Source organism: Mauremys reevesii, linkage group 11, assembly GCF_016161935.1.
Source record: "Mauremys reevesii isolate NIE-2019 linkage group 11, ASM1616193v1, whole genome shotgun sequence".
Lineage (NCBI taxonomy): Eukaryota > Metazoa > Chordata > Testudines > Geoemydidae > Mauremys > Mauremys reevesii.
In genome coordinates, this window is record NC_052633.1 from 69,199,214 (window position 1) to 69,222,822 (window position 23,609).

The 23,609-nt window shown below is 42.1% G+C and overlaps 1 protein-coding gene across 7 annotated transcripts in view; it reads right to left on the reverse strand.

Annotated features, from left to right (window-relative positions):
• PTPN4 (protein tyrosine phosphatase non-receptor type 4) overlaps positions 1 to 23,609 on the reverse strand; it is a 302,113-nt gene that overhangs the window by 151,168 nt on the left and 127,336 nt on the right. For all 7 annotated transcript variants that reach the window (XR_005586213.1, XR_005586214.1, XM_039494797.1 and 4 more), the window contains 3 exons: positions 22,993 to 23,061; positions 7,217 to 7,351; positions 5,501 to 5,659 (listed from right to left, as the gene is read on the reverse strand). Coding sequence is in view for 5 of the 7 variants with exons in the window: in XM_039494797.1 (XP_039350731.1) it covers positions 5,501 to 5,659; positions 7,217 to 7,351; positions 22,993 to 23,061 (363 nt within the window). In the remaining 2 variants the exon portion in view is untranslated. The remainder of the gene's footprint in view (positions 1 to 5,500; positions 5,660 to 7,216; positions 7,352 to 22,992; positions 23,062 to 23,609) is intronic.

Sequence of the window (23,609 nt, forward strand, 5' to 3'; positions counted from 1 at the left end):
GACAAGAAGATATGTTTTCCTGTAAATGTTAACTTCTGAAAGTTAGCAATTTTAAGAAGTTTAAAAAACACGAATAATTCCAAGAACAAAGCAAAAAAGTGATCTTTTTGGCTACCAGTCTGCATATGAGAGTTAATGAAAACTGAGAATTTTCTATAGAAAATATAAACTAATAGCAAACATTTGAAAAAAGATACTTAAATTAGCACTTTAGTAGTAACAGTGCAAAGAGCTGTAATATTTAGCATAATGAATTGTGAAAACTAACAATCCAGCCTGGGGCAAAAACTTCATTGCTTTATATCTGCTCAGTCAGCTCTGAATGTCCTTATGAATGCTTAGACAATGACAGCGAAAGCAGCCTATTTTGCAGTCAAAGCAGCTCTCTGTGTTACCACATTCAGCAATTTGCATAATAAAAAAACAAAACAAAAAAACCCACACTGACAAACTGCATGTATTTGATATATAAATATTCAGTGTGCCTTTTAATATACCAACAGAAATAGTTTCATAGTTGTAGCATAAATTTATGAAAATAAACACCGGTCATGTATTACTAAACAGTAGTAAGTCACCAGGACCAGATGGTATTCACCCGAGACTTCTGAAGGAACTCAAATGTGAAATCGCAGGACTACTAACTGTAGTCTGTAACCTATCATTTAAATCAGCTTCTGTACCACATGACTGGAGGATAGCTAATATGACAGCAATTTTTAAAAAGGGCTCCAGAGGTGACCCCAGCAATTATAGGCCGATAAGCCTGACTTCAGTACCGGGCAAACTGGTTGAAACGATAGTAAAGAACAAAATTGTCAGACACATAGATGAACATAATTTGATGGGGAATAGTCAACATGGTTTTTGTAAAAGGAAATCATGCCTCACCAATCTACTAGAATTCTCTGAAGGGGGTCAACAAGCATGTGGACCAAGAGGATCCAGTGGATACAGTGTATTTAGATTTTCAGAGAGCCTCTGACAAGGTCCCTTACCAAAGGTACTTAAGCAAAGTAAGCAGTCATGAGATAAGAGGGAAGGTTCTTTCATGGATTGGTAACTGGTTAAAAGAACAATGGTCAGTTTTCAGAATGGAGAGAGGTAAAGAGTAGTGTCCCCCTGGGGTCTGTGCTGGGCCCGGTCCTATTTAACATATTCATAAATGATCTGAAAGAAGGGGTAAACAGTGAAGTGGCAAAATTTGCAGATGATACAAAATTACTCAAGATAGCTAAGTCCCAGGCAGACTGCAAAGAGCTACAAAATGATCTCTCAAAACAGTGACTTGGGAACAAAATGGGAGATGAAATTCAATGTCGATAAATGCAAAGTAATGCACATTAGAAAACATAATCCCAACTATACATATAAAATGACGGGGTCTAAATTAGCTGTTACTACTCAAGAAAAAGATCTTGGAGTTATTGTGGATAGTTCTCTGAAAACATCCACTCAATGTGCAGCGGCAGTCAAAAAAAATCAAACAGAAAGTTGGGAACCGTTAGGAAAGGGATAGATAACAATACAGCAAATATCATATTGCCTCTATATAAATCCATGGTACGCCAACATCTTGAATGCTTTGTGCAGATGTGGTCGTCCCATCTAAAAAAAAAGATATTCTGGAATTGGAAAAGGACAACAAAAATGATTAGGGGTATGGAATGGCTGCGGTATGAGGAGAGATTAATAAGACTGGGACTTTTCAGCTTGGAAAAGAGACGCCTAACAGGGGGATATGATTGAAATCTATAAAATCATGACTGGTGTGGAGAAAGTAAATACAGAAGTATTATTTACTCGGTCTCATAACACAAGAACTAGGGGTCACCAAATGAAATTAATAGGCAGCAGGTTTAAAACCAACAAAAGGAAGTATTTTTTCATACAACGTACAGTCAGTTTGTGGAACTCTTTGCCAGGGGATGTTGTGAGCTCAAGACTATAACAGGGTTCAAGAAAGAACTAGATAAATTCATGGAGGATAGGTCCATCAATGGCTATTAGCCAGGAGGGCAGGGATGATGCCCCTACCCTCTGTTTGCCAGAAGCTGGGAATGGGCGACAGGATGGATCACTTGATGATTACCTGTTCTGTTCATTCCCTCTGCGGCACCTGGAATTGGCCACTGTCGGAAGACAGAATCCTGGGCTAGATGGACCATTGGTCTGACTCAGTATGGCAGTTCTTATGTTCTTTTAAAAATTAACGTATGAGGTATTTTAATTATCTCATGAAATTACAATCAGAAACATCACAACGTACTGTGAAATAGTAAGAGGAATATGAGAACAGCCAGCAATATTTAATATTTCCTATGATCTCAATAAATGTCAGTTATTCAGAGTGCTACAGTATGAACACATTTCTACACCTTTCTACAACAGATACTTTCCTCTATTTGCTGTTGAGGATCACATGTCAAAAGGGAAAGTTGCCAGAATGTTAAATGCAGGATTTTAAAGTTTATTATCCAGATTACAGGAAACACCTGTAATTTGTGCTGATAGCCCAGTTGTGTCTGCAATAAAATAAGCTAGGTCAAAGCTTCACTGGCCCTAAATACTACAGGAATCAGGATATACTTTAGTCTCTAGCTTTGGAACTAGATTTAAATTTTATTTAAAAACTTTTCAGCACATACATGCACTGAGATGCATCTTATTTACAGACCTTTCAGTCCTGGTAAAAGAGTCAACCTAAATGAGTTCAGTGATCTCAATATCTGTTATTGCAAATATTCCATCATAAAAGTAATGAGAACAATTCAGCAAACCCACTAGTTTCATTTGCTTAAAACAGCACAATAAAGACTAAACTTTTCTGGCAGTGGAAAGTGTACTCTGCAAATTAAAATGAACTGAATCTGTAAGTAACGCAAGGCATCTCCTCTAGAATATTGCAGATATCAACAGGCTTAATGCTCCAAGGGTCCTGAGAGGTATAGCTCTCTTAGTTCCCTAACTTTAAACTCTCACAGTTTACAGTCCAAAGAGCTTTTTATTTTAAACATAAAAAGCTCATTTGTATTATATATATTTAATGCATAAAAGTGCTCTGCCACATGTTACCCAGACTTTAAATTGGTGCTAAGTAGTTTAAAGCTAACTTTCTGTCCACAGATTTTTTTTTGATGATGATCTCTATCCTTTTATCATTATCAAATCCTGAATCTGCAACATTTTGACACTTCAAAGAAACAAGGAGGTAAAATTTTCAAAAGCACATAAATGACTCAGGAGCCTAGGTTCTATTTTTAAGTGACATATGTTACTCATGTGACAAACTACATGTTTTAAAATGGGACTTATGCCAGGTCTACACTACAACTTGTGTCAGCAAAACTTATGTCACTCAGGGGTATGAAAAAAAACACCCTCCTGAGCAACATAAGGTTTGCCGGCATAATTTGTAGTGTGCACATTGCCATGTCACCAGGAGAGCTCGTGGAGGTGGTTTTATTATGTTGATGGGAGAGCTCTCTCCCGTTTGCATAAAGCGGCTACGTAAGCTCGCTAGTGTAGACATAGCCTTAGACATGTAAGTCACTGTGTTGTAGGTATATAATATATTTGACTATGTCCCAATTTTGCACATCCAATTCAGACAAAATTCAGTCTTTGTCTAGTCATAGCTTTTCTGCTTCTCTCACACACACCTTTACACTTTCTTCCATGCCACATTTTATGCAAGGAACATCAATGCTTGAACCGATCTGCAAAGCCACTACCCTTTCCTAGAAGGCTTTTCAAGACTCACTTCTGTGGTGACCCTTACAAGAAATCAGCTATTTAATAAATAGAGTAAGGGGTAGTTTGAGAAAGCTGATAAACACATTACCACCAAGCCAAATATATAGAGCAAATATGTATATTTATATAAAAAGTTGTTTATATTACATTGTGGCACTCTCGCCCACTTTTTGTATGCTGCTCTTCATCTTACATTGTAAACTCTTTGGAGAAGGAACCACATCTCTCTCTGTACAGAACCTACCACAATGGAACCCTAATATGCCACTCCCATAATATGAATATCACACAGCAACAACAGACATAAAAATGTCTCTGTTTGAAGTCAGACACCTTTGAAGTCAGGTTCTGGCAGGATTAAAAATTGGAGTTTCATATTATTAGGAAGAGGAGATTGCCAACACTTATTCTAACATTGTAAAGGCAAGATACATCAGTTATTAAAGTTGTTAGAATTTTGTGTCTTATAAATGCTTTATTAGGTCATTATAAGAGGTGTTTTACATTTATTACTTTTAATTTCTCCCCCCAAAACAGTCCTGAACATCTGGTCTGCAAGTAAATTACAGGCAGAGAGATGCAACAGAAAGTTCACATACAATTTCTTAAACACGCTCTAAAAATAAAAAAAATCCTAAAGCAGATTTTCTATGACACCTAAGGCATATATAAAATACATGATGGTGTTGAATAAATGTTTTATGGGTTTTCCCTGGAGATAATCTGCACAATTTGCTTGCTTACTGACCCATCCCAAAATTATTATGACAATTATTTTATACCACATCAAGAGTTCAATTTATCTACAAAGAAATAGATTTGGTGGTGATATGAGAGAGAAATAGCATTTATTATGCACCTTCTACCATTTTATTTGCACTCTGGCCATTAATCCAGATCTATCAAAATTTCTAACATTTGAAACCTATGGACAACTTCAAACAACCACTTCTTTGTTTTAAAATAAGCATGTAATTTTTTCCTATTTTACCACAAATACAGAATCCCCCACCAAAAATGCCCTTTGTCTGGGCCCCAGCACGAATGATAACTAGCTCTGCTCAGTGACAGGTAATCTGTGACCATGAAAAACTAGAAACATGTGCCTTATACCAATGAAAAAGGATGGTTCCTGTGACGCTTTCATTTTTCTGGTGTGTAATATATTAGTTTCCTTTTTCATCTGAGCTCTGTATAATTGGACTCATAGCAAAGTTGAGATTTAGGCACATATAGCGAAAATTGTACCAATATTAAAAAAAAAATCAATAAAAAGCTTTATAGTACTTTAAAAAATTCTTTTAAATATGTGACACACAGAGAATACAGTTTTTGACCCCTGAAAATAATGCAACATTTCCAAACCCATGCCACTAAAACCTTTACATCAGACCACAAAATCAGGCCCTCTTTCCTTCTTGCAAAAAAAATATCTTGCATACACACAGAGAACGATACCGCATAACTCCACCAAACCTATCTATAGGCACTGAATAAAATTAAGACATAAGTAAAATCCTACACCATTGTAATGCCTGAATTATGGGTATTTACTATGGCAATTATCTTTTTACTGGAGCTATATTAATGCCCTCTAAAAATAGTTATTTATAAATTAATGTTTTTTGGACCTGGGCTTTACTGATAAAGACTAAAGGGAACTAAATAAACTCTCCAAGATAGGGACTATCTCTATCAGGGCCTCAATGTGCTATAGTAATAATATATTAATGGCTGAACTCACGGTGACGATTCCAGAATGATGCTATTAGCTTGGGTGGAGGATGGAGATCTGTGATTTGCAAAAACTTCACTTGGTGAGGTGTGAACTATGTGGTCCACTAAATGTCCAACTGAAGATGGTCGTAAACGGGCTCCCTCTTGAGTAAATGCAGAATTGCGACTAAATAGGAAAAGAATAATTAAGCAGTTAGAAAATTCTCCAGGATTGATGCTTTTAATTTGCATTGTCCTAAAACTATAAGCGTACAATTAAAAAAAAAATTTTACTTTCCTTCTAAATGTAAGCATATATTCATATACATAATTTTACTGAAGAATTTTAAACAGTGAATTGTAATTCCATTAATTCATTTTCACTCAATTATTTTTTCTTTCAATTCCATTATTTCAAATTCTCAAAACCTTTTTATTATTTCAAAAAATACTCAAATGATAACCAAATCAGAGATATTATGAAGAATGGCTTATTTATCACTTCGTAAAATGAGTAAAAAAAACCCTCTCTTGCCATAAATACTGAAGGTCATGAAACATGCCTGGAATACTTTAAAGAAAGGAGTTCTGCTTATACCAGTATGACTCAGTGGATAGACTGGCAGTCAAGAGGACCGGAGGTGAAATCCTGGCTCTATTGAAGTCAATGGCAGAACTCTAATTAACTTAAACAGGGCCAGGATTTCAGACCTGGATTCTATTCCTAACACAGTCACCAACCTTACTCTGTGACCCCATGACAGTCACACTTCAACTTCCTGCCTCAGTTGTCTCATCTGAAAAATGGGTCTTTTGACACGTACCTTCATTTTAAATGCCTTGAGATTTATGGGCAAAAAGTGCTTTATAGAATCTAAGCATTATTATTAAACCAATATTTTAAATGTAAAATGTTTCAGATATTAGCATAACACTCTTTGGAATAACTTCTAAAGACAAGAGACATTCAATGAGAAATCACCATTTATGCAATACTGAACTGGATAGCTCTCATTCAGCATCACTTTCAGCAGACCAAAAGAACTGATTTCCTATTTTGTAAAAAAAAAAAAAAAAAAAAAAAAAAAAAAAAAATCAAGAATGCTTTTCATTCATCATAAACAGAAAACAAGAAAGCTTCATGATGTTTGAAAAGTAAATTTTGCAGGTAACAAAAGAAATGCAGAACAAGAGGGAAATTAACCCACTAGCGTTTTCCACTGCCTAGACCTGGAAAACATGTTAACCAGAGGTACTGGATTATAGAACCAAAAAGTTAAATTCTAAAATGATTCCTGAATAAAATAATTATACAGCTGAAGGTTTTATTAATGTCATCTCTTCAAGCCATATTTATCATCTCACATGTTCTGTTAACACTGACAGATATATTCGATATATTGCAATTATAATCCAGCTGTTAGCTGTCATGCAAGGAAACGTCTGGGGAAATGCCTCAAACAATTACCGTATTTAGTGCCAAATGTTACACTTTTTTATAGGTTGGATGCTTTTGAGATGCATCTAGGATTATTATATACCAAAGAATGTCAGGAAAAATAAAATTTAGAACGTTGAATTCCACATAAAGGGATGTTAAGAGCTAGTTTGTTTCACAAGGGAGTTTCTACAAACAGCTTTATTTTGGTAATGAACTAATGTTTTGTTACAGAACAGGGATAACTGACAAATAAGAGGTGAACAGGCAACAATGACTGCAGAGAGGATACGCCACTCTACTTACTGATTTGGGGTTCCAGGTGGAGATCGTGATGGTAGGCTCTGTGTTTCTAACCTGTCATCAGACAATGAATTCCTACTCACTACCTCCCAGTCCATCCCACTCATCAATTTCCGTGCCAAGGGTTTACTTGGGGATCTAGAAGAATGAAGTAAATAATTGATTTGAAATTGTCAGATAATTGCAAAATTACACAGATTACACAACAACATTTTGGAAGTTCTGTCATAAAAATCCGAAGACCATGGGAGGTAGAAAGATAAAGTAAGACAGTGGCAGATTTAGAGTTAGTGGGGCCCTGCGCACAGTTCATTTTCGGGGTCCCCCTGGGACACAGCCAAGACAAAGAAAGCCAGACCCCTGTCCACCCCAGGCGCGGGTCCAGACCTGGGTGTGGGCTTCAGGGCGTCAGCCGGGACCATAGGTGCGGGTACGAAGGGTGTGGGCAGGACTGCCGACAGAATTGCTGGCTCCAGGCCCCCGGAAGGGGCTAGGCTCAGGGCTAGCCTCCATCAGCCAGACCTTCAGTGCTGTTTGGGCTGCACCGTTCGGGCCTTCGGAAGCGATTTAAAGGACCCGGGGCTCCAGCCCACTGTTGGCGTTCTGCCCAGCTGGTGTTCTGCCCGCTTCTCCGGGCTGGCCAGTGGGGCGACAGTGGCGCCCACAGAGCCTGGGCGCGGGGTAGCAGCCGGGACTCCGGGCGGCAGCGCACAAGTGGAGCTCCCATGGGACCGGAGAAGGAGACAGAAGACATCAAGATCTTCATGGCTGAGGACAGCTTCGGGTGCCCCGGCGGCCCAGCTCTGGCCAGCCCAGAGGAGCAGGCAGAAACCCACATGGGCTGAACACATATCTGAAGGTGGGGGGGGGGGCACGGCTCCATCAGCGGCCACCTGAGTGACCCACTGCCTCCATGCGCTGATCTCTGCTCGTCTCCCCTGGCCGCTGGGTCCTTGCAAAGCAAGTGGTTGCGATCCCCCTTGGCCGCTGCGCTGCAGCCCCCATGGCCAGGCACCTCCCTGTCTCCCCAGGAGCCCGGACGGTTCTGTGCTCCTAACAATATGTTTTAACGTAAGTGGCACAGGGCAGCAGCCAGGACCCTGGGCGGTAACAGAGCCCGCAGAGCCCTGGGCATCAGCCGGGACCCCGGGCGGCAACAGAGCCTGCAGAGCCCTGGGTGCCAGACAGGAGCCCAGGTGGCAATGGAGCCTGCAGAGCCCTGGGTGCCAACGGATCCTGCAGAGCCCTGGGCACAGTGCAGCAGCAGAGCCCACAGAGCCCTGGACGTGGGGCAGCAGGGGAGCCCGCAAAGTCCTGGGCAGCAGTGAGGACCCTGGGCAGCAGTGGAGCCCCGCAGAAAATGCGAGGATGCTGCAGCATCCCCCGCACCGCTAGTTCCCACACCTATGTTTTGGGGCCCCCTGTCATTGGGGGCCCCGTGCCATGGCACGGTATGTTTGAGTATAAATCCGCTCCTGAAGTAAGATAAGATTTCATTAGGAAAATATAAGCACTTTCAACATGAATTCATCGTGCTGTATTTCCTGTTTTTACCATAAGAGAATCTAACTTTCCCTGCATAATATAATAACTACAATTGACATTATTTAACATTTCTGTTTTTTAAGTTAATAAAACAATTTGGATGACATACTAACTGGTATTAATAGGATTTGCTGGATGCTTTCTATAGAACTAAATAAGGTATTAAAATTTGGTCTAGATGTAATTAACACCAACACACCTTGCTTTCAAGCTAGTGCTGTAAAAAGTCTTAAAAAATGAGCTTGGCATAAAAGTTAACATTAAGAGAAAATGCTATTTTTGTCCAAAATGAAAATGAACTTAATTATGATGCTCTGAAAAAAGCTATAGAAAACTAATAGATAGTAATTACAAAAACAGAGTGAGATTTTACAAACTAAAAACAAAGAAGTTATATCAAATTTTGGATTAGAAGAATTTGAGGCTGCATTGCAGCTAAGAATTTGAACATTTACCACACAGAGTTACAAGGATTCATTTTCACATTCATTAGTGTGCTTAAACCATTCATTTTAAAAAGGAGACAGTGCATTCTAGTACTTCATGACATCAATAATTATTTTATCCTTTCAAAATAATATTGCTCTAAACCACCTAATTTGTAGATACTAAACTTTGAAAACCTTCCTCAACACTTTATAGGCTGCAACAGATTAACACAACTTTCTCTAAGATAAGAAAGCTCATGCTTTTTTTAATCTGAAAACAATATCACTCAAAAAAAACAACTCACCTTATTTACTGTACTCAGGTTCTGATCTCTTCGAATACTACTCTCTGCTACCATCATAGACAACTGAAGTGTTTATCAGCAAAGTTTAGATTCAAATATTTTATTTTAATAACAGTTCTAACCTCAGAGTCCCACCCACTTATGCTTGCTGTCTCCGTTTCCTGTTCTTTGGGGAAATTTCGAAGAAAACGTTACCACACTGCAGCATGAGCGTTTCGATGCTGTGGCTTTTTGGTTTCTGACCTGAGTGCTAATTTTCAATACCTCTATGTCTAACTTAACGCAATCTCCTCTGGATAACTTTTTTAGGTATAATCTGAAATATTTTAGCTATTGATTTAATTCTTCTTCTGCATCACTTTAATTACTGACATTCAAAATAACTTCTAATGCCGGGAGGAGGTAAACCACCAAACCATTCTAAATGCTTGTATGGCCTTTGAAAGTTCAGTAGAATCCTGAATCTGGATGCCTCAGTGGATGCGTTTTCATCTCCATTATAAGGATTAACCATTTGTAGTGAGGCGGAGTGGCCTCCCTTTGGACTTGAGAAAGAAGGACCACTACTCTTCCCCTGGTGGGCAGAGCCGGACCTGCCCCGCCCCCCACCAGAAGTACCAGGGCGGGACAGGAAGTATAAAGGGAGGGCCCTGAAGCTCAGTTGGGCAGGAGCCACGGAAGGAGACCGACCTCTCCAATCTGCTGCTGATCCTGGGGAGGAGTTGCTGGGACTGCTGTCTAAAGATTGCTCTGCCCCACCCAAGGGGGCGAGAGCATCAGATTGTTACTGCTTGTTCGCCTCTGCCAGGCGGTTACAGAACTATAGACTTCTTACACCTCAGCTCTGCCAGCGATACCTGAGCCAGAGTGCTGTTGCCTAATACAGCAAGGTGGAATGGCCTCCCTCCCCATTTGAGAGTGAGGGACCACTACACCATTTAACACAGTTCACTAACCTTAAGATTTAATCCTGCTGTCCAGTCAGTCTGCAGAATCAGAGATGTTACTAAATAGATCCATGGAGTTGGGAGGAGGCACTATTTGAACAGGGATAAGGACAGCGGGAAAGATGTTGCAGGGAAAGAGCGTGGCCATGATGGCAATGAAGAGGCAAGGGGTGGTGCGGAAGGCTCGGGCGCATTGGAGGTAAAAGGCCAGTGCTTGGCATACATCAAGGGAGTGTAGCATGCACTCCTTGTTGGAGGCATGTGGCTTAAGGTAGAAGGTGGGTAAGTGCACACTCTGGTTGAAGTGAAATGAGGAGGCCACTTGGAGAAGGAATTTGGGGTGAAGGCATAGGGAGACCTTGTCACAATGAAAGGTGTGTCTGTCATCACGGCCGTCAGTTTGTTGATGCGTTGTGCGGAGGTGTTGGCGACCAAGATCACCACTTTCAGAGAGGTGAGCAAGGGAGCAGATGAACAGGGGTTCAAAGGGCAACTTAGTAAGGGTGGGGAGAACAAGGTTGAGGTTTCAGGGTTGTTTTTTCCCACCAAGGCGAAAACATTGAGGAGACCACGGAGGAAGCAAGCAGTAGTTGGATACATGAAAACAGAGAACCCATCCACAGGTGGGAGGAAGGCACTGAGTGCCGCTAGGTATATTTGAACAGAGGAGTAAGCGAGGTCTGAGCAACTAAGATGGAGACAGCTATCCAGGATCACAGAAAAAGAAACAGAGGTTGTGGTGTTGTGCCCAGGCACTGAAGCAGTGCCACTTTGCAAGGTAGCAAGCCCTGGTAGGTGGGTGCCTACTGTGCATGAGGACATCGTGCACAGGGGCAGAACACTGGCAAGCTCCATCCAAATACCAGGCCATGAGGTGAAGAGGGCTGGAATTGGGGTACCGGAGGTGGCTGTGGGCATGAGTAAGGAGATCAAGGAGCAAGGGTAGGGGAATTGGGGGATTAGTGGAGAGATGAAGGAGGTCTGGAAACCAGTACTAGCAGGGCCAAGCAGGGGCCACAAGGAGAACAGTCCCTCAATCCTGGTGGATTTTGCTTAGGATCTGGGGAAGCAGGAGAATAGGAAGGAAGGCATAATATAGCTCCACTGGTCAAGGGAATGAGAAAGGCATCTCCCTGTGAACCGGGACCAAGGGCTCCTCTGGAGCAGAAGAGGGGGAGTTTGTGGTTGGTCAGTGTGGCGAAGAGGTCCCATTGAGGAGTGCCCACTCATGGAAGATGGAGCAGAGAACGAGATTGTGGAGTTCTCATTTCTGGTTTGCATGTAAGGAGTGACTGAGTTGGTCCGCAGGGGAGTTGTTCATGCCCAGAAGGTGTACCTCATGGAGGTTGATGCTGTGCTGGAAGCACCAGTTCCAAAGGAGGACGGCCTCAGCACAGAGGAAGAGGGATCAGGCTCCACCCTGCTTGTTGACATATACGACTGCTGCCACATTGTCAGACAACACTTGGACATGGCGATGGTGGAGAAGTGGCAGAAGGTCCGGCAAGCTAAGCAGATGGCACGTGGTTCGAGAATGTTGATGTGCATCCTCGCCTCACTGTGTGACCAGAGACCCTGGGCCATGCGACCGTCTAAGTGGGCTCCCCAACACATGAGTGAGGCATCGGTGGTGAGAGTAGTGTAAGACATGGGCAGAGCGAATGGAATACCTGCGAGGACCGTGCTGCCTGAAGGGCCATCTTGGCAACTAACTTGCCCTTGTCCGGAAGGCATTAAAAGTCCTGCTGTTTATCGGGGGCAGGAAGGCTTGAAAGTCTGCAAGCTTTGGGTAGATCAGGACGTCCATTTGCCAGAATGGTCTGGTAACTGGCACTGCAGAATTGAAGGCCCATAGAGGAACAGACCTTACAGCCAATAAGGTTCAGCTTTTTTGCTGCCCAGTCTGGGGGTGTGTGTGGAATGGAGATGTTGCTGGCAAGCATGTTCTGTGGCCACCTGGACTACCAAGGAGTTTGGACGAGGGTGAGAGAACAAGAAGTCTGTACTCTTAGCTGGAATGAAGTACCTACGCTCACCCATTTTCTAGTGGGGGCGCAGGAGGCTGGAGTGTGCCAAACTGCTTGTGCCAGTTGGAGAATGGCATAGTGTATGGGCAAGGCAGTTCAGGAGGGCCCAACAGGCAACAGAATATCTAGGAACTGATTGTGGTGGTCCTGGACATCTTCCACAGGGAGGTTGAGGGCCATCGCCATATGGCAGAAAAGGTCCTGGTATTGGGCATGGTCATCCAGAGGTGAGAGTGCAGGTCAGATGATGGCATCATTAGGAGACGAAGAAGCCCCAGCTGGGACAGAGGGAGCTGTCGGTACCAATGGTACAGAGGGTGCTGGAAGACTGGAGGCTTCGTGGGGATCCTCGTAGACAGAAGGATCAGCGGGAGGTGAAGACAGTCGGTGGTGTGGGCATGAGGAGAGTCCACAATGGCAGATTGGGTCCCAGGCAAACCAGTATGGCAAGCATAGGGGTCGCCCAGCATGGCAGACGAGCCATGAGCTGGCTGCTGGGCTATAGTGAGGCAGATAGGGTTGGCAGCGGGGATCTGCGCTGTAGGAGTGAGCCGGCGAGAAGGCTGTGTCCTGTTCAGAGGACCAGTCTGTCTATAAAGAGGCATCTGGTAGAGGCGGGTCCGTTGGTGTCAGAAGAAATGTCAGTGTGGGGTGAAGAAATGGAGGGCGATCCATGAGGAAAAGTTCCGTGGCTGGAGACAGAGAGCCAAGGACTACTGGCTGTGCAGAATGCTGAGGAGAGCCAGAAAAGGGCAGCAGCTGTTCGGCTGTCGGTGTCGGGGGGAACAAGTGTCCTGGAGTGTGCAGGTCCGGGTGGGACAGACCAGACGGTTTCGATAGTGTGGATGACACTGGAGGTGATGGTGGCAAGACTGTCACCACAGCTGAGGAGCGGTGCCGGCGGAGCACAATGCTTCCACTTATACTCCGAACGAGGCTTCTGCGGAGTGGGAACCTCAGAGTTGACATGAGACTTCTCACCTGACCTGGTGCGGCTCGGGGAGGTAACACTATAGTTAGCAGCTGTCCTCATCGGGAATCTGTCCTTATGCCTATGAGTGTGCATCCCACACAGTGAGATTTGGGTGGAGGTGACAGCGCTGCTGATGCTGCGTGGGAAGAGCAGAGTAAAGCGCCCGCTGCTGGTGCCAGCTGTCATTCTGACATTTTCCAGTGCCGGATCTGAAGGGGCATGCGGCTGCATTGCTTCTTCCATGAGGAACAAATGGAGACTAAGCCCCTGAGCTTCTTGAGTCCGGGACAGAAAGGAGTGGCAGATAGAGCAGCGAGTGGCAATGTGGGCTTTCCCAAACAATAAAGGCAGCGTTGGTGCTCATTGCTTACAGAGAAGGAGCGAGGGCACAAACCACAGTACTTAAAGCCAGCTTGCATGCGTATAGTCCCCAGTCTGGAAGAGAAAGTCTCACAAAGGGGAGAATTCCAATGAAGAACACTTAACTATCTAAAATGGACAACTAACTACGACTATAAACGAAACCAACTATATACAAGGCAAAAAGAGGAAAAACACAGTACTACTAAGCAAGCTAGGAGCACCGAGGAACAGGAGTTCCTACTCTGGCTATGCGATGGTAAGAGGGTAGTGGAGCTGCGGCGACACACGCAGCCTCTTAAAGCCATGGACATGCCACGGGGCCAATGCACGATGCATGTGCAGGTCAACACACACTATGAACAGTTCCAGCTCCAGCACATGGCACACCCAAATTTGGACTCCACATAGGGACCAGCACTCGAAGTAGAACCATCATTAGTATAAGGAAACCTATATACTTCAGCAGAATTGGAGATGCCTGCCCAGACACACAAATTATACAACTGTGTGCTCAGATACCATAGTGATAGGTACCCTATTCCCCTAGGAACCCTATTCCCCAGCTTTGTTCTCACAGATCACTCTGATTTATGGATGTCCTGTGACAGATATATTTGAGGGAAAGATGATTCTAATGTGGGTGGAAGAAATCCTATACCAAAGCTGAACAACTGCATCAAAGATGTTCTGAATAGTTATGCCATACCTGTGTGAAGGTAAAGAAACAATACCCACAACATATGTGTTACAGATGGTAGATGGCCTGGTTAATACAATCGTCTCCTCTTGGTAGCTGAATCAAGTTGCTGTTTAATGGCAATTTCTCTTGGTTTTACCAATAATTTTTTTTTATTCATCTGTGAGGAAAAAAGTATATCCTAGGAACAAATGGCTACATCTCCCATCTTAGTACTAGAGGTATTGGGAAAACTTCATTTCATAATCTGTATTTTGGACCCATGTCCTGCTTGGCAGGTGAAGGCCAGTGGGAAAGTCCATTGCTGATAATCAATTCCTCATTTAAGGAGCAGTAGGGGTTTGCTGGCTAGTATTGGTTCTGCTTAAGAAACATCTCAACACAGACAATCTGGCCAATTCCTTACTTGTGGCAAGTCTTCCTTTTACAAGTGAGAGAACACTTCTTACTATGAAGCACAGGAAAAAAAATTCTTGTTAGGTGGGTAGGAGAAGAGAGGAGTGAGTGAATTTGGGCATAATCAGCAGTAAGCAAAAAATAAAAATAATAAATTACAATCTAATAAAATGTTTCCTTCTCTTATCAAGCTAGCTACATATGCAGATAAGTGCCTCTCTTGACATCTTCAACTATTTAACAAGCTGTATTTCAAAACTGCTAAAATTCAGGATGCTATACTGTATTTTTCAGTTTGTTCAACAAGCGTAAGTAAAATATGCACTAGTATTGCAGTTACAAATCTCAGGCCTGATCCCAAGACCAGTGAAGTTAACGAGAGTCTTCCCACAGACCTTAATGGTCCTTGGATCAAGAAGCATGATCTTGAAGTATAATCATGCAGAAAGAACAGCAATTACTATAGGTTTTTGTACTTGGTTATTGTTTTATTTATTTATGTATGTTACAACTGATATTTCTCAGGACAGTTGCTCACAAAGATAATAGAACTATCTTCCTTACACTAAATTCGGTATTCTGTACTTGAATGTTAATCTAGTCCAGCCCCTTGCACTGAGGCAGGACCAACTACAGGCAGGTATTTGTCTAACCTGATCTTAAAAACCTCCACTTATGGGGGATTCCACCCTTGGAAGCCTATTCCAGTGTATAACTAACCTTATAGTTGGACAGTTTTTCCTAATATCTAACCTAAACCTCCTTTGCTGCAGATTAAGCCCCTTACTTCTTGTCCTTAACATATTAATTATTAGGTGTACCCTCAGTCTTCTTTTTGTAATACTTCACACCCAGTTTTTTTAACCTTTCCTCATAGGTCAGATTTTCTCAACCTTTTATCACTGTTGCTCTCCTCTGGACTCTCTCCAATGTGTCCATATCTTTCCTAAAGTGTGGCACCCTGGATTGGGCACAGTATTCCAGCTGAGGCTCACGAGTGCTGAGTACAGCAGGACAACTACCTCCCGAGTTTTACACATGGCAGTCCTGTAATTCACTACAGAATATTAGCCTTTTTCACAACTATATCACATTGTTCACTCATCCTCAATATTTGATCCACTATAACCCTGAGATCTTTTTCTGCAGTACTAACACCTAGCCAGTTATTCTCCATTTCGTAGTTGTGCATTTGATTTTTCCTTCTTAAGTGTAGTACTTTGCACTTTTCATTACTGAATTTCATTTTGTTGATTTCAGACCAACTCTCCAATTTGTGAAAGTCTTTTTGAATTCTAATCCTGTCCTTCAAGGTGCTAGTCACTACTCCTCCAGTGTGGTGTCATCTGCAAATTTTATAAGTGGATTCTATACTCCATTACCCAAGTCATTAGTGAAAATACTGAATAGTACTAGACCCAGGACTGACCCCTATAGGACTACACTAGATACATCCTCACAGTTCGACTGCAATCTATTGATAGCTACTCTGAGTACAGTTTTTCAACCAGTTATGCACACACCTTATAGTAATTTCATCAAAACCACATTTCCCTGCTTTGCTTATGAAAATGTCATATGGTACTGTATCTACTGCTTCCCCCCATCCACTATCACCAGCAGTCCTGTTAAAGATGGAAATTAGGTTGTTTGGCATGATTTGTTCTTGATAAATCCATGTTGGCTATTACTTATTACCCATATCCTCTAGGTGCTTACAAATGGATTAATTCTTTAGATATTAAATACTGTATATTCCATTGCAAATAGCCTATTACATCATCCTATAGCAATCCTTCCCAATGTTCTTGGTTTCATAACACAGAACACGAATATCTACAACACAAACCTGGCTTAATGAGGACCAACTGTAATATCGACAGAAATGCTAAATGCCACCATTTAAAACAACAGATCTATACAAAACAACAACTATGTCTAGTGAGGCAGAAAATTCAGAGAGGCGGGTTCCAGGAACAAAATCCGCATAATACCAGGGAAAGTCAGAGAGCAAGAATTAGACTGTATATTAATCAGAAGGGACTAATGTGAACTCAGCATTATAGTTTGTAATTTAAATGCACAATAGGTAAGAGAAATTGTACTTCAACCCCTTGTACATATGTAGTATATTTTACAAACATCTGACATTTCATATTGCTTTTCTTTCTGAGGAATCCCAATGCACCTTACAAATTAATATGCAAACCATACATAGAATGCTTCATTCACCATACAAAAGCAGTTAAACGTCTGATGCCTGTATCCCAGAGTTATCAATTAAGAGCAACACCATGAAACAGCTTAGAATAGATGTGAGGAAGAATGCTGCATTCAACTGAAACTGCAGGAGGAATTTTAGGTTAACCAAACAACCCATGAAGTTGGAATTTGGCCAGGACACCTGAATTAAACACATCTACTCTTATGAATAGATACGCAGCAGAATGTTGGAGTAACCATAATCTTGGCTTTACATCTTATCAAGAAGATAGGTTCCCAAGCCGCAGTGCCCACTGCACCATGGGGCATTAGTTCAGCAGCAGGGTGGAAAAAATTCAACGATTTAAAAAAATTTTTTTTAAATAAATAAAAAAAATCAGATTTTTTTATTTAAATCAGATTTTTTTGATAAAATGCTTTTTGAGGAAAAACCTATCTAAAGATATTTTTAATTAAGATCCATTATAGCTCAAAGATATTGCATCATGGAATAAAGATTATAAATTCTAATTCTATAGTATGAGACAATATATTCATGTAATGTTTAAGAAAAGGTTTGTAAATGAGTTCCAACAGTTCATGGATTAGGGACCCAATCTTATGGGATTCCAGGGGCTTCTGTATATATTATTTAGGTTAATCTTTCTATCTACCCAATAGGACTCAATGCTCAGTCTAGAAGATACCATCGGAGATGCTTAGTTTCGCAGTTCTCAAACTGTGTATTTGTGTCTCCAGAGGTAACATGCTTGTTAACAGCAAAAATGTTATATATGAGAGAAATAATAGACCTCAACCTTACTGTCCCTTCCGTAAATTTGTGTACACAGCGTCAATCCCTTACCCTTTTCTAAAACTGCAAAGTTTCAAAAGTTCAATGAATAGGAGATTGCTGGGGGTGGAATAGATCTGGACAAGGAGAAGAAGTCTGGAGATAAATGTGAGAAGGGAGGGACAAGCAGTAGAAACAAAAGTGAAACTCTTTGACTAGCATATGGGGTGCTAAAGGAGTTAGCGGATCTGATTGCAGAGCCATTGGCCATTATCTTTGAAAACTCATGGCGATCGGGGGAGGTCCTGGATGACTGGAAAAAGGCTACTGTAGTGCCCATATTTAAAAAAAGGGAAGTAGGAGGATCCGGGGAACTGCAGGCCAGTCAGCCTCACCTGTCCTTTAAATCGGCTTCTGTACCCATTGACTGGAAGATAGTTAATGTAATGCCAATATTTTAAAAGGGCTCTAGAGGTGATCCCGGCAATTACAGACCAGTAAGTCTAACGTCAGTACCAGGCAAATTAGTTGAAACAATCGTAAAGAATCAAATGATCAGACACATAGAAGAACATAAATTGGTGGGCAAAAGTCAACATGGTTTCTGTAAAGGGAAGTCGTGTCTTACTAATCTATTAGAGTTCTTTGAAGGAGTCAACAAACATGTGGACAAGGGGGATCCAGTGGACATAGTGTACTTAGATTTCCAGAAAGCCTTTGAAAAGGTCCCTCACCAAAGGCTCTTATGTAAATTAAGTTGTCATGGGATAATAGGGAAGGTCCTTTCATGGATTGAGAACTGGTTAAAAGACAGGGAACAAACGGTAGGAATTAATGGTAAATTTTCAGAATGGAGAGGGGTAACAAGTGGTGTCCCCCAAGGGTCAGTCCTCTGACCAATCCTATTCAACTTATTCATAAATGATCTGGAGAAAGGGGTAAAAAGTGAGGTGGCAAAGTTTGCAGATGATACTAAACTGCTCAAGATAGTTAAGACCAAAGCAGACTGTGAAGAACTTCAAAAAGATCTCACAAAACTAAATGATTGGGCAACAAAATGGCGAATGAAATTCAATGTGGATAAATGTAAAGTAATGCACATTGGAAAACATAACCCCAACTACACATACAATATGATGGGGGCTAATTTAGCTACAACGAATCAGTTAAAAGATCTTGGAGTCATCATGTATAGTTCTCTGAAGATGTCCACACAGTGTGCAGCAGCGATCAAAAAAAGCAAACAGGATGTTAGGAATCATTAAAAAGGGGACAAAATAAGACGGAGAGTATCTTATTGCCCTTACATAAATCCATGGTACGCCCACATCTTGAATACTGCATACAGATGTGGTCTCATCTCAAAAAAGATATAATGGCATTAGAAAAGGTTCAGAGAAGAGCAACTAAAATGATTAGGGGTTTGGAACAGGTCCCATATGAGGAGAGGTTAAAGAGGCTAGGACTTTTCAACATGGAAAAAAGGAGACTAAGGGGGGATATGACAGAGGTATATAAAATCATGAGTGATGTAGAGAAAGTAAATAAGGAAAAGTTATTTACTTGTTCCCATAATACAAGAACTAGGGGCCACCAAATGAAATTAATGGGCAGCAGGTTCAAAACAAATAAAAGGACGTTCTTCTTAACACAGCGCACAGTCAAATTGTGGAACTCCTTGCTTGAGGAGGTTGTTAGGACTCCTTGCTAGGACTTAACAGCATTTAAAAGAGAACTGGATAAAACCATGGAGGTTAAGTCCGTTAATGAATATTAGCCAGGATGGGTAAGGAAAGGTGGAGATGGATGGCAGGAGAGAGATCACTTGATCATTGCCTGTTGGGTTCACTCCCTCTGGGGCACCTGGCACTGTTGGTAGACAGGATACTGGGCTAGATGGACCTTTGGTCTGACCCAGTACAGCCATTCTTATGTTCTTAAATCATCCCAGCCAGGGCTTTATCAAGCCTGACCTTAAAAACCTCTAAGAAAGGAGATTCCACCACCTCCCTAGGTAACCCATTCCAGTGCTTCACCACCCTCCTAGTGAAAAAGTTTTTCCTAATATCCAACCTAAACCTCCCCCACTGCAACTTGAGACCATTACTTCTTCTGTCATCTGGTACCACTGAGAACAGTCTAGATCCATCCTCTTTGGAACCCTCTCTCAGGTAGTTGAAAGCAGCTATCAAATCCCTCCTCATTCTTCTCTTATGCAGACTAAACAATCCCAGTTCCCTCCCTTGACAAAGCCCTGGCTGGGATGATTTAGTTGGGGATTGGTCCTGCTTTCAGGAGGGCGTTGGACTAGATGACCTCCTGAGGTGTCTTCCAACCCTGATATTCTATGATTCTAACATAAGGTTGCAGTGCTCATTTGATGCACCTCCTAGTCAAAGACTTCAGTGTTCCAGAAATAAAGGCTAATGTAGTTGAAGTTGCAAAATACTTCCGTAACAACCACTTTGCAGCAGCTGCTCAACATGCTAACTCTCCCACGAGATGCACGACGGAACTCGGTAGTGGATTCTTTTGAGCACTATATCAAGAACCAGCCTAATCTGATGACAATTTGTGAACAAAATCATGAAAAAATAGATGGCACTGTCACAGTCAAAGTTCTCAACATTGGGTTTAAGAGAAATACAGTAACTCCTCACTTACCGTCCTCTCGCTTAACGCTGTTTCGAAGTTACGTCGCTGCTCCATTAGGGAACATACTCGTCTAAAGTTGTGCAATGCTCTCTTATAACGTCATTTGGCTGACTTTACAAGGAAGCATTGCATAAGTTCCTCTTCTCCGCCTCCTCCCTCCCTCCCTCCTTCTAGCACTTACCCCGCCACCAAACAGCTGTTTGGTGGCGCTTAGGACTTTCTGGGAGGGAGGGAGAGAGGGAGGGAGCAGGTGGGGAAGCTGGCCCCCCGGCAGGCAGGACTACCTGGACTGCTGGGGCTTTAGGGGCTGCAGGGCCCTGGCCTGCAGCTATAAAGCCCCTTTTGGAATGCGGCCCTGCGAGCATGGGCCGGAGGACTCAGGAGGAGCAGGGGCAGCTGCGCAGCTGGAGAGAAGCGGGACTTTGAAGGGGAAAGCGCTGCTTCTCTCCGGCCACCGGCTGCCCCTGCTCCTCCTGAGGCCTCTAGCCCGTGCTTGCAGGGCCCTGGGGCCCCTTTAGCCCAGGGCCCTGCAGCCCCTAAAGCCCATGTGTTCCAGGTGACCCTGCTTGCGGGGCGGGGGGAGGGAGAGGGCGCGAGCTCCCAGAATCGCGGCCATGGGGGCGATGCCGTGCTGCGCAGAGCCACCTGCACACCCCCTGCACCAAACAGGAGCTGCCCCAGGTATGTGCTCTGCACCTCCTGCCTGCCCCAGCCCTAAGCCTCCTCCTGCACCCCCACCCTGAGCGCCTTCCCACACCCTTACTCCCTCCCAGACCCTGCACCCACGAAAGCTTATGCTCCAATACTTCTGTTAGTCTATCAGGTTCCACAGGACTCTGACGCTTTTTACAGAATACAAAATGTACAGTGCTCATTTTATATTACAACCTAATACAAGTACTGTAGTGCAATCTCTTTATAATCAAAGCTGAACTTACAAATGTAGAATTATGTACAAAATATAACTGCAATCAAAAATAAAACAATATAAAACTTCAAAACCTACAAGTCCACTCAGTCCTACTGCAGCCAATCACTCAAACAAGTTTGGTTACAATTTGCAGGAGATAATGCTGCCCACGTCTTGTTTACAATGTCACCTGAAAGTGAGAACAGGCTTCTGCATGGCACTGTTGTAGCCTAGTAAAGACCCGCCAAATTGATTGCAGATCGCTCTCCAGTCGACCCCTGTACTCTACCCCCAATGAGAAGAGTAAGGTAAGGTAAGTCGACGGGAGAAAATCTTCCGTCGACCCCCCGCAGTGTAGATCCCGCAGTAACTTGACCTAAGGTATGTCGACTCCAGCTACGTGAGTTGCGTAGCATAGGTCGACTTACCACAGTAGCGTAGACATAGCCTTAGAAATCTCACATTGGTATCTTCTTCGTGTTTTGTCAAATCTGCTGTGAAAGTATTCTTAAAATGAACTACTATGACATGGAATACATGGAATACATGGAATAAATCAGAACAGGAGACATACAAATCTTTGTAGTGTCTCATTAAAACATTTTATTTCCAAGACATGGACAACCACCAGTTTAGCCATTTTACACATACATTGTTTTCCATTTCCCTACCCTTTGTCTCAGATTGTAAACTCTTCAGGGCAGGAGTAATGCTTCCTTTTGTTTGTAAAGTGCTTAGCATATTGTGGACACTATAGAATCCAGCAGAACAATAATAATTAGAATTACAATACTGGAGAACAGTTTCTACAGTCAGCCAATTATGATATAATGAATCACTTCTGAAGGCATTCTCAAGAGAATTCACAGCAAAATTACGGTACTAGAGGTTATAGTGAAGCACACATTTATAAAAATCTGGGCATTTAGGGCAAATATTTTAAAGGGAATTACAATTTTAGAATATCATCATTGAATGAACATACCCATAAATTTGTAAGCATTCAACAGAATGAAGATAAGAAAATTCTTCTTGTAGAAAATTTTAATATTATTTGTACGGAGGGCCCCCACTGTGCTAGGTACTGTACAGATCGGAAGACAGTCTCCACCCTGAAGAGTTTGCAATCTTTTCTTTGCAAACACATAAAAAGGAAGACACCAGAGTATCCTTTTTTCAGTTATGTGATTTCCTACCGCTTCTGCCCACCTCAGATAAAAAGATACGTTCCAGTATTCAAATTATAACTCCCTGGTATAGGTTAAACTCCACCAAAAGAGCAGGTCACAAGAGATGAAGCTTGCATGTCCATTATTTAAAAATAAAAAACAAAAAACAAAAAACCCAAAAAAACAAAAAACAAAGAAAAGTAGTTTATCATATCTCCATCCAAATATACTGGTATTGGGAGGAAGCTTATTGAAGTGCTCTAGTATGTGTCAAAATTACCACAAAGTAACCTACTAAAAAGTCTAAGTTGAAAGAAGTATTAATTACCATATAATTAAATTCCATACAAACAAATGTAAATAGCTTACCTGGCAAATACCCTGTCTTTGTTTGCCTTTTCTTTACCATACTGCACAGACTGGACCTCTGTCCTCCCACTGAAAGAAAATTACAACATTGGAAATGTAAAAGAAACTTCTCTACTTAATAAATATAGGTAAACGGTGCCTCCTCAGCTTAAATGCTAAATTACACTCTCAGTTATATCCAAACCATCCCACTGACTTCAGTGGGTTTTAACTAAGGGCGGAATTTGGATTTACGTATTCAAACCCAAGTCTCTTCTTTCACCTTAAAATCTGTTTTGTAACACAGAGAGATTTAGTAATATTTATTCCATCTACAGAATAAAGCTCTATCTCCTTTTCCATTTTAATGCAGCCAGAGCAAGCAACCTACATCACATACTTTCACCCTTTGGAGCTACTTTACACTGTGAATCCTCCCTGCCACAAACACCACTAAAACAAGGAGCATGCTCTCTGAATTGCTCCCTACTTCCTTTAAGGAACCAGTTTTGTTCACTCTTGAACTTCAGGTGCACACATGGCAGGACTCTGAGGCAGGTAATTCTGTAGTTAGCAAAATAGATAATATAGCCCTACTCACCACCCTAGAACAGGAAGAACTGCAACTAACTACTAAT